Here is a 15,279-nt window from a genome sequence, read left to right as displayed (position 1 = left end):
CCTGTCACGTATTTGTTCCATCTATTAACTAAACCAGCTGATTCTAATTAGCACATCTCTTCAGGCGAATAAATGAGAACTGGTTAGTGACATCACTTTTTTTTTTTTTGTTTTGTGCACAGGGAGAACTACTACATACAGAGCATACTGTACGTTGTCCTAATACATTTGGCCACCACAGTAGGTTGACAGCAGTAGGTTAAAGGAATATGTAGCTTTATTAAATATTTATTTTATTCTTTTTTTTCTTCCCGAATAATGACTTCTGGATCGACATGCACTGCAGTATGTAAGTATGGAGTGCTTTGTTTCCACCAATGATGTGATTTGAGACTCGTCCCTGGACTGTTCACTAAATGCCTGCAGTATTTCTCGGTATCTATGCTGAGATCAATGACCTGTAACTTTGCACCACTTGGATTTCAATGAAAAGAAGCGAATCCAGGTCGTTGCACACAGGTGAGCTTACAGCACAAGAATGAAAAAGTCTGAAAAAGTGGTTTCCTTTTATACAGTATGGTTTATGACTAAAATGAATGTACTGTATCAAGTCTTGACAAAGTGTAAAGTTTGAAGAGCAAACATAGCTTAGTAAATCGTGAGGCAGAGGTTAGGTCACAGAGTTGAGCGACCAAGAAAAGGCAAGAATTTCAATTCGGGATGATTCTGCATGCTTTCATGAACAATTCAAGGACGTTGGAAGACCTATATTGATGAGCGGTGGTGTAGCAGTTTTGTAACGACAACCCGAGCATGCACATACGACCATGAACACAGCCAACTCTGGATGAAGCAGGTGTGAGTAAAACTCAGGCTTGTTGGTTCTAGCAGGTAGTGAAGTGAGAAAGAGACTATGTGCCTGGGAGGATAAATATACTCTTCCTCTCCACACCTTTATTTGACCTAAATACTTTAACAACTGTGTGAGGATCATGAACCAACACGCCTGAAAGAGAGAGAAAAAGAGAGAAAGAGGTGTACAAGCTCCTGGTAAGTGATGCAGAGCAGCAGTTTGTGGTGAAATTTGGATTTATTGCTTTAAAAACATGTTCAGGTCAAATGAAGGTATTTCTCTGCCTGTTTTTTGTTTTGATCATAAAGGTAATGATGCCATGAACAGTTTTTTACTAGAGATTTAAAAAACAAAAATAATAGATAAAAAAACAGCATACTGACCCTGCGGTACAGTAAAACTACAGTAGCATATTGACAGCAAACAACTAACAACGCTGTAAAGAACCAAATCTGTTTCACAAATTCCACAAAATGAGTTTGATCATATATATATATATATATATATATATATATAATATATATATATATATATATATATATATATAATGTATAAACACATTTAGCACCATTCGATTAAATTTTTTTTATATATAAACATGAAGAACATCTGATGGCATGTACAACCACAAGCTCATCACGATACGTTTTCAAAAACCTTTGATTATGTTTGTGTAAGTATTGTACAATACAAGCACAGAGCCATTATACGATAAAGACACCAGAAATGAAACACAATAAATAATCAGGCTGGTAGGATGATCAAGAAGAAAGTTACACCCTTAATGACACTGCTGAAACAAAAGTGGCGACCATACCTTTAAAAAGTCTGAGCTGAAGCACTGTTCTGATCTATAACTATCTACAAGAATATTTAGAATAAAGTTGAGCGTACATGATTTATACTATAAACAGGCACTTAATACAGAGGAATCTGTACTTGAATGTTTACACACATAGATGAATTCGACACTACAAGTGAAATTCCAGACTGTTAAAAAAGATAAAATTGTAAACATCGTAAATGAAACGTTGGTTTGTATAAACAGATGTCAAAAAAAGTTAATTTCCTTTCCACTGCCTGTCAATAGACACTATATCTTATGCTTTTGTGTAATAAAAAGGCAACATGGAACTGAAAATAATAAAAAAGGAACATGTAAATCAAGAAAAAAAAGTTTGTGATCATTAAATTCTTGATCACTAACATTTAAACAACTTGCATGGACAAAGAACTTTCATCTATAGGCTCACCCGCTTAAAGTCATATTAATTAGTTATTTATCTTGGAACATATTAATTAGTATCAACCAGGAATTAGAAATTATAGGGTTTTTTATCTTGGTGCATTATAAACAGATATTGTTAATATTATATAACAAAGACATTCCTACTCCAGTGTAACTGAATGAACACGTTCACACAAATGGATCTGCAGCAAGACTCCTGTCAGACCCTCTGTGACTGGAAATGAATCCTTCTGACCAATCAGATTTGAGAGTTCATCAGCAAACCAACACAAACTTGACCCTGTGTATTTAATGACGTGACACATTGATAGAAACAGGTAGATATATTAAACTCAGAGGCTTTACCTCTGACACATGCACACTTTTTTCAGTCATAATTAAACTTTTATCTACAATTATATTAACTCTGTGAAAAAAACAAAAAACATCTTCATCAGTCTTGATCCTTCCCTCCTAAAAATGGACTAAAAATGAGAGACAAAAAAGTCATTTAGAAAGCCTGGAGAACTTTTCCTGAAGATGACATTAAAATACAAGAAAATACAAGTCTGGCTTTTTAAACACAAAATATGAAAAACTGAGGGTGTCTCAGGACTTTTGCACAGTAATGTATGTCAGTTGTTTTGACAACAGCCCATAGGCCTCTTAAATAGTCTTACGATTTAAAGACCTTCTAGAGGCAGCCTGAGGCCAAGTCTGAGTGTATGGTGGCTTTGAGCCAGATGCTAAAGATTACCAATGTGGTTGTCTGATATTACCTCTAGCGTCCCTCTTTTCAGCATAATTTGCTTGAAGAAACATCCAAAACCAAATCTTTTTCTTTCTTTTTTTTTACATTGATTATCCTGCCATGGTTCTATTTTCCAAAACACAGCTGTTTACATAACATGTTTCTGGGACAAGCGTCTGAAAACAGGTTTTAAAGTCTGGATGTGGATGGAAATTTGTGCTTTACTTTCTTGAAATCATGCTAACCAGTAAGGTAGTTAAAACAATCACTCTGGAATGATTTAGATGAATTTTGTCCGTTATCTGATTATGTTCAATGCAAAATGTTTTTGTTTTGCAATGTGTTTTTTTAACTTCAGCATTTCTTGTTAAACTTTAAAGTAAAATTACTAAATAAAAGCATGTACATTAGGGGAAAAAAAGAGAACATGTCTGTCTCCTTCTATCAAGGCATCACATTGGGTTGCATCAGGCTCTGTAAGTGAACAATTAATCATAAAACACATAGGTTTAGGTGTTTGTTGGTATGCTGATGAGCTTTCAGATCAGATTGTTCAGAAGGATTAATTTTCAGTAGAATTTCCATTTCTAGCTGCAAATCCATTTATATAAACGTGCTCATTTCAAGTGTTACAAAAAAAACAAACTGTAATTGCTTTCTAAAAAGAGTGTAAAAAGTTTTCAGCACTTTGCCTTTTACAGTTTATTGTTGTGTTTTTGTCTTTTTTTCATAGAAAGCGCACAAGCAAACCGTGTAAGCAGTATAACAAGAACTAACCTGTTTTGCAGATGCTCCATCACAATAAATCTATAACCGGATACTGTATAAAGCATCTTTAATAAGAAAAATAAATAAATTGACTTACTGGCAAATTGCTGTGTTATAAAGAAAATAATACACATTTGGATGTTATTGGAAAAGTATTAATTTTGATGCGGTAAGTGTAATTCTGCCTCACACATCACATTATTTTGTTTAACTGCACACCCCTGAGTGTTTATTCTTTACTCATTTTATTACCAAGCCCTGTCAAATGTAATAGGGAGCCCACTGTAAAAAAAAAAAAGAAAAAAAGAAAAAAGGGTATTGAACTATCCTTGACTGGCAGCATTCTTTACGATTGCTGAAAACAAAAGAGAGAGACCAAGCGAGATGGTACGAATAAAGAGAATCTCTGCTGTGTTTGTCAGGCACTTAAAGAGTTTCACACAGCGATCATCACTCATCAATGCTCTGCATGCACTATTCTCTCAATCCACTAAATCTTTCATATCTACCCTTTTTAAATCTTTTAATACTTTTAGAATAATAAATCTTACCCGTGCACTAGTAGCTGGCTCAGTGCTTATGGTCGGTCCCAGGATTACCAGAGAGCTACTTCACCTTCAGCTGCTCAGCTCTGTGCTTTGATTGTTTTTTTTGCCTCACTCAGAAGCTCGGGATAAAAGTGTATGGCCAATAATAATAAAAAAAAAAAGGACAAAAAGAAATTCATAATAAAGGCTGTAGTTAAAACTCTACAGTTGCTACCTGCATGAATGAGTATCGTGATACAGTGCATTATTTATTACGGAGAAGCTCACCACAATATCACATCACATGTAACAGTCATCATGAGGGCTGCCATACTAAAATAACTATCTAGTTTAGGAGAGAAATTAATGATTCTGATCAGAGGTCGTGTAAACTCTCGGTGAAGTTGCATTGTTAAAGATATCGAGAGCAGAGAGAAATGAGAACTCACAGGATTGGGACTAAACAGCTGTGTGTTCATAGGAAAACCATTTGTTACTGAGACTAGGTAAAAAAAAAAAAAAAAAGATTCAGTTTGCTTTAAAGGATAAAGATCAAACGTTAGAGCAATGGAGAAAGGTCATTTGGTCTGACGAGTCCAGATTGAGCCCATGCATGTGTGCATCAGGATAGGAAGGAACACACTTTTTTCTACCTACTGTTTAGAAGGGTAGAAAGAAAGATTTCTAGTAATTGGCAAATATCAATCTTTAATTTGAACCGACTACTTTAGTAGCATAAATTGTTTAGTTTTTGAAATTGTCAGGTTTACAACTCCAGTTTTCGGGGTTTAAATATAAATCCTGAATTTCTATTAGTTTAAGTATTAATATTCATAGAGTTTGTACTTTCAAATTTAACTTAAGAAAAATAAAGAGAATTACTTATTTGATTTGTAACAGGGCAATGGCAGCTCAGTGGTAGGTGTTTCGCCTACCACATGAAAGGCCCGGGTTCGATTCTCAGCCATTGAATGAAGTGCCTGTCCCAAGCCCAGATAAAATGGGAGGGCTGCTTCATGAAGGGCATCTGGTATAAAACCTGTGCCAAGCTTGTGTGCGGACCGGATGGGGACCAGGCAAAAGACCAACAACCATTTTTTTTTTTATTTGCAACAACTAAAAAAATTATAATTACTATTAAATATTATGAGTTAGGCTTCTCATCAGTGCAACTAAAGAATGATTAATATGAATGAGTACAACAAACTCAAAAACTGATAGTTCTGTTTATGTAAGTCGCTCGGGATAAGGGTATCTGCCAAATGCCTAAATGATGTACATAGTGTCTGCTGTACGAGCATCTGGAGGCAGTGTTATGATCTGGGGTTACTTCAATTTCTCAGGTCTAAACTCAGCAACGCAATGTGGCAATAATATTAACTCTGCTGACAACCTGAATGTACAGAATGATCAGGTTATCACGTCTATGAAGTTTTTTCTTCACCAATGGCACGGTCATACTCCAGGATTGTGAAAGAGACAAATTATTTTCACGCATAAACTGTCCGGCACGTTGCGTAATCAAAGCTAAAGGTGGTTTATTTAAACTTAGACTATGCAGTGTTCTCTTTGTTGGTTTTGGCCAGGCTGTTTACTGTACTGTATATTGTTGTATTATACAGACAAAGAAAACATAAGTTATATTCTACACATAAATAACCAGCAAATAAATTCTGGTTCAAATAAAAGTGGGTTTACAGTATATAAATCTGTGTAATGTATTTATACTCGACATATTTGCGGCTTAACATAATTTATGAGTTAATGTGTTTAATTTCTTAAACTAGTAAGGCTTGTTTATATTAATGTGTCAGGATTTGTCATTTCCATTGACTTATAGAGACAGTGTGTGATGTTTAATGTTCTTTCTAACTAAGTTTTCAGGTCTTTTTCTTGAATAAGGCTGAAGTTTGGCTTCTCACCATCCTGTCCAGTCTCCTGTTTAACACCTGCTGTATTCATGATTAGAAAAGATTAATTAAGGATACCATAATACGGGAAGTAAATTTTCGACATCATGTGAGCCAAGACTGAAAAATGTAAAAGTTTTAAAATCGTGTCTAAATAAAGAACTTCTCTGAACAGCCCTCGCTTCGATAACTGTTAAATGTGATGTCATTTTGTGTTTGTGACTCGATTGTTGTTTTTGTCGACGGAGAAGCGTCAGAACTTCGTCCTCGTCTCTCCGTTCCGCTCCTGCTCGTCTGTACTGCGCGTGAGACGCTGCATGCCTGGTGACCGCAGCTCTTCCTCCACCTCCTCGACCATGATGGTTTCCTCGTGCTCTATGGGGTGTGGCTCGGGGTAGCCGGGCTGGTAGTAGGAGTGATGCGTGCCGTAGCCGCCGTACGGATCCTCCTCCGTTCCCTCGCCCTCGTCGGGGCCGTATGTTTGATAGGGGTTGGGCTGCATTGGGGCTACGGGAACACCTCTGTCAGTCACTTCATGATGAAAGACCCTCCCTGACCATCACCAAGCAGCACACAAACATACACAAACACACACACACAAACACACACACGGAGACACAGTAGAAAGTGGAAGGATAGGACATAAAAACCCATGGTCCAAGACGACGAAACATCGCGATACACACAGCACCCACATTACAAAACGTGAGGAATTAGTATTAATTGTTTATCTGATATCGTGTGTGTGTGTGTGTGTGTGTGTGTATGTGTGTGTTTAAGTCAGACAAGCTCAATCATGAACATCGGCACAGTCAGTACCAAAGCAACAATGCGAGTAAAGCACTTGATGTGAATTGTACACTCTGTGTTTGTGTTCAGCAGAGCAGAAGCTTTCTAGCCTGTGTGTATTTGTGTATGTGTGTGTGTGTGTGTGTGTGTGTGTGTGTATTTGTGTGTGTGTGTTAGTAGAAGACTCCAGGTAAGTGCGCCATCAACAGCCTACACACTCGTGTGAATGGAGCGTGCAGCTCAGTACACATGTACAAACTGTTGCTGGTCTCCAACAACTGGTGAGAGACAAAGAGAGACAGAGAGAGAGAGACAGAGAGAGAGAGAGAGACAGGGACACACACAAAAAAGAGCAAAAGAAGTGTGTCAGTAAGACAGTGATTTTTTTATCATGCATGGTTTTAAATAAATCACTGATGATACATTGTTGATGTTTCTTTATCGTGTAGTCGATAAAGAAATACAACACCACAAGGAAAATCACACACACGCGCACACACACACACGCGCGCACACACACTCTTGTACTGTATGTAAGCACTGCATGTATAACTCCAGTCATAGTCTGACTGTGTAGACATGAGCTCTATGCTTACAGGCATTTATAAAGTTATTACATGCACACACACACACACACATGTACTGTAGCACTCACACATGCTAGACTCTCTCTTTCTCACCATCACACACACACACACACACACACTAATACACTGCACACTAATACAGAATGGTTTGGCAAAAAGGGGCATAAAAGCAACAGTAACTTTATCCAGTATTTTCCGATGAAACTGTCACAGTAATAAATAACTCGGGATGGGACTCACCAGGGATCGTCTGATACGATATTATCACGATATTTACTTTAGGTGCCGATTCAATTTGTATTGCAATTCTTTAAGGATTGTTTTTTTTTTATTTAATAAATATCCTGATTAGGGATGCACTGAAATGAAACTTCTGGGCCGAAAACGAAACCGAAATTTTTGGATGCACTTGGCCGAAAACCGATACCGAAACCGAAAATGGCTTCATTAAAAAAACGTTTCAAATATTTTCTTTTTGTTTGTATTAAAAAAACTACAAATTAATTACTTTGCTGTCCTCATCTGAAACTTTAAAGTGCTTCCAAACCGCCGACATACTCAGTGTTTGATGCGTAATGACAGCGCGAACGAGACGGGAGGATGGGAGAGGCGTCGCGACAATTTCGGCTTTTATTTTCGGCGCTTTCTTACGTTTCGGCCGAAACCGATAATGCTATTTCGGCCGAAAATTTTCGGCGGCCGAAATTTCGGTGCATCCCTAATCCTGATTTGTTATTAGATATTTTTCCCCGTTTTTTGTTACAATTTTTAAATCTTCAACAAAGTTAAGTCACACTTCTAAAGCTTTATACCCATGAAAGTTTTTTTTTTTTAATTAAAGCTTCACTTTTTCTAAACTGCTAGGAATCCTGATTAAACCTTCTGGTCAGTGTTCGATGTTGACTGCTAGCGAAAGGGTTTCGCTTCATCTAACTCGGGATGATGTTGAGTAATATTCACTAGTACTGTATATTAGTCTGACATAATTTGCACAAAGTGTGGCTCATATATAACTCCTGTTTACCCCTTACAGTACAATTTATGAGAGTGCAATGTTGCCACACAAAGGATTTTCTCTCTATATTCACAGTACTGTGCAAAAGTCTTAAACATCATATTATATGCTGTACCAATTTTGTTATATATGCTTATCATGTATGTACAAAATCATTCAGTATTTCCATATTTATCTTAAAAAAATTATAAATAAATAACATTACAGGAGATTATATGCATGGCTCTGTACACTTCTGGGATTTGTATAAAAATAAAAGGAGCGAGTGTGACAAAGTTATCAAAAGAACTTATATTCTCCAGCAAACTCAGTAAAACCTAACAACTGTTTTACTTATAAAACTGCACAAATCTGTGTCTAAAACTCCTGATTTTAAACAACAAGTTTTCACTCCAAATATAGACTGTTTATTTTATTGCTCTCTATAGAAGGTTCTTTTATGCAGAAATGTTTTCAAAGGAATCTTTTGCTTATGCCATATTTTTTATGTGCCCAAGACTTTTGCACAGTACTATACAGTAAAACAGCTGTTAGGTTTTACTGAGTTTGCTGGTTTTACTGAGTTTGGTGCAGCATATAATATGGTGACTTTTGCACAGTACTGTATATATGAGGGGCATTAAAGTCAAACCAGAATTGTTTTGTTCTCATATTTTTTATTCTGTTCTTATTGATTTTATTTTCAGTTCTTTTATTTTCTCTTCACTTTTGTACTTTCTTTTTCTTTTTTTAGTTAGTGCTAAACTGTAAAAAAAAAAAAAAAAAAGTATTTAAAATAAATTCTTTAAGCCTAAAAATATTTAAGCCTAGTAATTAAAACTGTGATGCACTGTACTGAATTTGGATGAATGACCTGATTATCTTTTTATGATTTTTTATGATCTGGAGATCAGGATCAAAATCGGGACTGTGGGAAAACACACTTACTTCTTTCTGATTGAAAAACTAGATGTCTCGACATTACTGTGACTACGTCAATTAAGCTTTTGCTGACCACCGTTTCTTGTTTCCTCTTTATTTCTATCAAACTTGATTAGCCATTCTGTCTCCCTGGATCTCTGGATCTGTGTTTTCAGTTTAAACCAAATCCAGCAGACAAGCACACAACTTGTGGACTATTACATCCAGCAGAGTTGCTGCAGCATTGCATCATGAGTTGCCCCGGAGCCACTCATAGCATGCAGAATTCATGATGATGCAGATCCAACTAAGCGCAAGGAAACGATTCAAAACATCACGGTCTGAGTGTGATGTGTTGACATCATGATGTAGGAAGTGAGGTTGAGTAGCTAATAATAACCGTACACATTTCAGTTATAAATATTAGTGGTTAACCCTTCTGCTCTACTCACTGTGGTTTGTGTTGACTCTCGCGGTTTAGAGTTAACACAGTAATAAGCTGAGGTCCAGTCGGTGCCGTGCTGTTATTCAGTATAGTCGCTCTTGTTTGGGTGATATCACTTTTGCACGATTTACACAGAGTAAATTAAATTTTGGATAAAAAATGTGCGCTATAGTATGCGGTAACAGCACTGGGATGTTTAACTATACAGTACGTAAAGTATCACAGAAGCGTCCCCAGCTGTTCTACTATCGTTAATTACTCTAACTAACGGTCGCAGCATTTTTTTACGGTCTGCATGATCTGGTTGTGCAGTACTGGAAAGAAGATGGTGTTTGTGAAACTGTTGTACTGTATAAAAGCAATATGACACTTGAGGTTGTGCTGTTGTTCTCAATATCATCACTACTGTGATATCTTCAACTCTTACGTTGGTCCCTCGTGCCTATGTCTGCATCACAGCTGTGCTGATATTCCATACAACAACATGACCTACAGTGTGATATGGCTTAAATAGACTGCTGCTCCACCAGTCGCATTAACACTTTAACTAGCTATTGTGTAGTTAAATATGGTATATCATCAGGGTTGCCACATTAGGACCCTTTTTATGCTTGGGGACCTCTAAGTGGTCATTTCGATTTTAAGTGACAAACCACTCTTTATGGTGTATGTGAGAGAGAGAGAGAGAGTGTAACTCACCTGCCACGTTGTATCCACAGGAGTTGGGATCGCAGTATCCTGGGGGTCCAGCTGATCCCACTGGTCCCGGAATGCCCGGTCTGCCGGGACTACCAGGGTTACCAGGGCGACCAGATGGGCCAGGGCTGCCACTTCTTCCCTCACCAGGTGGTCCTGAGAATGCACGCACACACACACACACACAGTTTTTGTTCATCTGATGACTACAGAGATTTAAATACAAGCTATGCAGATTTCTGCTTTCTTTGTATCCTTCTATACTTTTTTTTTATTTCTCCCAATCCTCAGGTGAATATAAAATCCTATGACTGGATCCCAAAGGCAAGTTACTGGGTTACAATAACTTACAGTAACACTGATGTGGACAAAAGAGAAAAATTAAAAAACAAATATATCAAGACTCTAAAGACATTATAATCACCGAACTAAAAGTCTTCATACTCCTAAGCCATGTACAGTTTTGTAAGAAAAGAGCATTCCCCCTGTTACCCAGTTCAAATTGTAATAATGTCTCAGTAAGTTGTGTCTGGACTGAAATGAACCAAGTGAAAGCCATAGCATTACTTTCCCACTTGTCATCCATAGAGACAATAAAAAGTACTGTGCATAAGACTTAGCCTTCATCCTCTCTGTTCGGTAGATGTTGTGTTGGATGAGATGGAGAAGTTGCAAAAATGGGAGAAAATTAGGTAAGAAAAAGTCTTCTGGCAAATGTTTGTAAGGGTTAAAAAACAATCTTTTATTTCTCTGTCATTTCTAAGCAACAGAATTCAATGCATCAGAAATAATGTATAATTATAAATAATAAAAATATATATAAATAAATCTTTATACCATGAACTTCTGTAAACCAACTAGAGACCATAGAGGCAAATGGGGGCCACTGTATTTATTCCCATTTTGATAACCTCCAGTTAACATTCATACACACATTCACACACTACAGCAAATTTAGCAACGTGAATTTGGCAATGCCAGTTAGCCCAGTCTGCATGTCTTTGGACTGTGAGAGGAAACCCACCAAGCACAGGGAGAGCATTCAAATTTAAACTTCATGCAAACAAACCCTGAGGTGGGAAACGAGCCCAGGACCTGGAGGTGCAAGGCGACAGTGTTAACCGCTGCACCACCACTGCACCACCACTGCACCACCAAGTCCCATCATTTCAGACTGGGACTTGTGATGAAATTTCTCTTGAATGAAGGTGTAAAACTGTTTAACATTTACAGAAGACTTCACACACACACACACACACACACACACACACTATGGGACTCATGCGAGTGTTTTATAAATAAATAACCTGGGTTGATCATCAAAGGCATTTGGTTTTTGTATGACCTTGTACCGAACCACTTGCACATTTCATGGAAGTTGACCTCACTCCAAGACATTTCCACATGTTTTATGCCATTTAAGGTGGGAGGCCAGCATTACAGACATGAAGTAGGCCATAATATCACAGGCGTACTGAGAAAAATATCTACCTTCATGGCATCCGAACGCTAGTGAAACACTGTGATAAGTGCATTAGTGTAGCAGGGGATTATACAGAGAAATAAAAGGGGTTTGTACTCTCATAACTGTCTTCTGTTATTCTCACAATCAGGAGTCCCAGTTTGACTTGAACACCCCTTGTATATATGCATGCTTACGTACTCTCACTCTACACACTTATACTGTATTAGGGTAATTAGATGAAATGAGCTCATTATCAAAAATTGCATAGAGTGAGTCATTTTTATGCGAACAGTGTGAGTGGTTTTAATAATAAAAAGAAACAGTCGTGTATGCGGATCTGATTCACTGTGTGAAAGATTGTCAAGTGAAGTAGAAATAAATCTGAAGAGATTCGTCTTTTGTTTTCATTACTTCACATCTCAAGAGGCCCTTTTTCTGTTTGTGTGTGTATGTGTTTGTTTGTTTGTCTACTTGTTTGTGTGTTTACCTGGAGGCCCTGAAGGCCCTCTGGGACCTTGGACACCAACACCTTGGCTTCCCTTCTCTCCTTTCTCACCTGGAAGACCTGATCCCACACACACACACACACACACAAAGATTACACTTTTTACCAGCTCTCACTCAGATATTCAGCAAAAGCTGCGTTAAGGAACGCAGGATAAATTCCTTTGCCAGATGTCCTTTTTCTTGTTTGAGTACACACTCATGTCTTAAGAAAACCCTTTAAGGCGGAAAAAAAAAAATACAAAAATGTTTTCTTTTGTTGAAATAAAAGGGTCGAAAATGTCAACATGCTGCCTTCTTTGATCGAATGTGTCCTTCAGCTAATGTGAATAAAGTGCTGCTTTTTTATCAACTTAAAAAAATATATATCATGCTTTTCTATTATCTGTACTTCTATACAAATAATAAAAAAGCAGCACCCAAAGGTGACAAACCAACCTTTAACTCAATATATATATAATTATTAGATATTTGTGTTTTTAATTCTGAATAATCAAGACGTGCAGCAGCTGAATAAAGCATAAGAAAAGATACCAGGTGTATTAACTACGGATAAAGAAGGATTAGTAACTTCCCTTCTAGCGCACCAAACTCAGCCTTCGGCTCTAATCAAGACTACTTGGATTCCACATGTCCTTCTCTAAATCATCACCAGCTCTTGCACGTCCTTACTTCAGACCCCGCCTGATCATCCCCGGGCTTTACTCTACATGCTGTATGTTAGTCTCTAATCTCGCCATGTTAATCCTGAGTCCCAGTGCAGCACCTCTTGCTCCAGGCTCTCCGTTCTCTCCGTTGGTTCCTGGAAATCCGGGTCGTCCAGGGGGACCCTGCTCTCCTTGCTGTCCAGGAGGACCGGGACGGCCAGGTTCACCCGGAGGCCCCGGAGCAGCACGGACTGCGATGGGCTGCTGCCTCGGGATATGATTCAGGATGGAGTTATAACGAGCCATGTGAGCTTAAACAGAGAGTCGGAGAATGAAGATAAGTGCTAATACTCTTCAATATTTATTTTTTTAACATGATATTGAGGTGTGACGTGATTATGATACAGTACATTGTAAATCACGGTCTTGTTGTAATAGTCATGTTTTAATTTAAGATCATAAAACTTCTTAGGTTGTCTAATTGTAAATTTGTTTAATACAGTCTTAAGATTTATATTTGGTATTTATACTTTAAACATGTAACATATGAGATTAATGTAAGTGTGCAAGTCATGTCGTGTAGTGAACCCACTTTGTATGAGCTGCTCACACACTTGTCTGGCTATAGCTTGCACGGATGAGCTGGACTGTGTATCCCCCTGTACAATTCACACACAACACTTAAACATCTTTTGAATGGTACAGTTTGCGCAGATTATCAGTCCGGATACAAAAAATTTATTACTGCAACACTGGAGACATGAGAAACATCATCCTTACCCTGAGGATTGTTTGTGTGGGTCATTAACGCGTACTCACAAACATATACACTTACACACAAGCTCTTACATGCAGTTCCAGACACACACACACACACACAACCAGTCTGTGTCTACCTGATACCTTCTCCGCCTGTAGTAAAGTTACTGGAAGGCATATAGCATGCAGAAAAAAACAATAACAAAGCAACCTGAGATGACTTACTCGTTCTCCCCTCTCTCCTTTTGTACCTGGAAGGCCCTAGGACAGACAAAGAGAGGTGTTCATGTTCTTTTTTTGTCATCTGTGCCTCAATTCAACAAGGCGTTCTCAAGTCAAACCGGGACTTGGGATGAAATTTCTCATGAATGAAGATTGACGTTTACATAAGACTTCGAGCACGGTATGGTGATAAGACTCTTAGGCGCAGTAAAACTGCTGAATGGTGTAAACGTTTTTAAGAAGGCCGTATGTCAGAGCATGAGTTATTCTCATGAGAGTGGGACGCCTGATCCTTGAAAATGTAAGGATAGTTTGTCGCCAACTTGTAGCAGAGGCTTTTCTTTTTTTTTTTTTTTAGAGGCAGACGGTTTACCAACACCACTTGCACGTTACAGGAACAGGGCTGGCAGTTATTTCCATGTCCCCTGTACAGTCCTGACCACTGCTCCAAGCCACACATTTTGGCCATTAGAGGAGTTCCTGGGAGGCCAGTGTTTCAGATGTGAAGCAGGTGGTACGATCATTGCTCTGGCTTACTGAGAAAACTTTCTACCTCGCTATGTATCCACTAGTAAAACGAAGAAGTGCATTAGTGTAGCAGGAAAATAAAGTAAGTCTGTCCTTCTATAACTGTTTTTTTGTTATTCCGCACCATCAAAATTCCCGGTTTGACTTGAACACCCCATGTATATACGTACTTCAGGGTTTGTTGTTACTACAAAACAATACGCTTTTCTTAACCACTCACTTAACGTTTTAAGCTTTAATGTTTTGTAATACCGAGCCCTTTGCTTACTGAAGCTGAATAAATGGATGAATAATCTGTGGTCTTGTGTTCGAGTGTCAGCACTGGGACCAGGGATCGAAAATGACAACACAACTCAAGCCTCCTAAACACTTTTCTGCAATTTTAGGGGTGTTATTACATTCCAGATGGAGCTGTAAATGAATTATGCCTCAAAACATTCAGTGCGGAGCAACAACACTAAAACGCAAATAGCACTTCATAGAGGGTGTGATCTACTGTACTGTATTAAATTATGGTCCACTTTTGTGCCGCTTCAGTTCCAAACATACATGCGCATTCATAAAGATCCTATGGTTTGTAAATTAAGTCACTCGGAGTATAAAACACCCTACACCATTTTGCATAATGTATTTACAGCATCTAGAAAATTGGCCTAAAAAGACTGTATATTCTGGGATCTTCTTTATTTTCATATTGTTGCCGGAGCTGAAGCCTTTGCTGCAGCCTTAATATGCCTGTAATTAA

General features: G+C 37.9%; 1 protein-coding gene across 3 annotated transcripts in view; it reads right to left on the bottom strand.

The window, feature by feature from the left end:
• Positions 1 to 1,335: 1,335 nt before the first annotated feature.
• The window catches only part of LOC128507126 (collagen alpha-1(XIV) chain-like), a 93,278-nt gene continuing 79,334 nt past the window's right edge, over positions 1,336 to 15,279 (bottom strand). The window contains exons 43-48 of one of the 3 annotated variants that reach the window (XM_053477794.1): positions 14,010 to 14,045; positions 13,618 to 13,684; positions 13,145 to 13,336; positions 12,362 to 12,439; positions 10,413 to 10,565; positions 1,336 to 6,529 (exon numbers count right to left, since the gene is read on the bottom strand). In XM_053477794.1, the coding sequence (XP_053333769.1) occupies positions 6,231 to 6,529; positions 10,413 to 10,565; positions 12,362 to 12,439; positions 13,145 to 13,336; positions 13,618 to 13,684; positions 14,010 to 14,045 (825 nt within the window). In that variant the 3' untranslated portion in view covers positions 1,336 to 6,230. Of the gene's footprint in view, positions 7,045 to 10,412; positions 10,566 to 12,361; positions 12,440 to 13,144; positions 13,337 to 13,617; positions 13,685 to 14,009; positions 14,046 to 15,279 lie in introns of all 3 variants that reach the window. The other 2 variants (XM_053477777.1, XM_053477785.1) reach the window with 2 other exon arrangements.

The sequence above is a fragment of the Clarias gariepinus genome, chromosome 2, assembly GCF_024256425.1.
Source record: "Clarias gariepinus isolate MV-2021 ecotype Netherlands chromosome 2, CGAR_prim_01v2, whole genome shotgun sequence".
Lineage (NCBI taxonomy): Eukaryota > Metazoa > Chordata > Actinopteri > Siluriformes > Clariidae > Clarias > Clarias gariepinus.
This window is presented reverse-complemented; position numbering and strand designations above follow the sequence as displayed.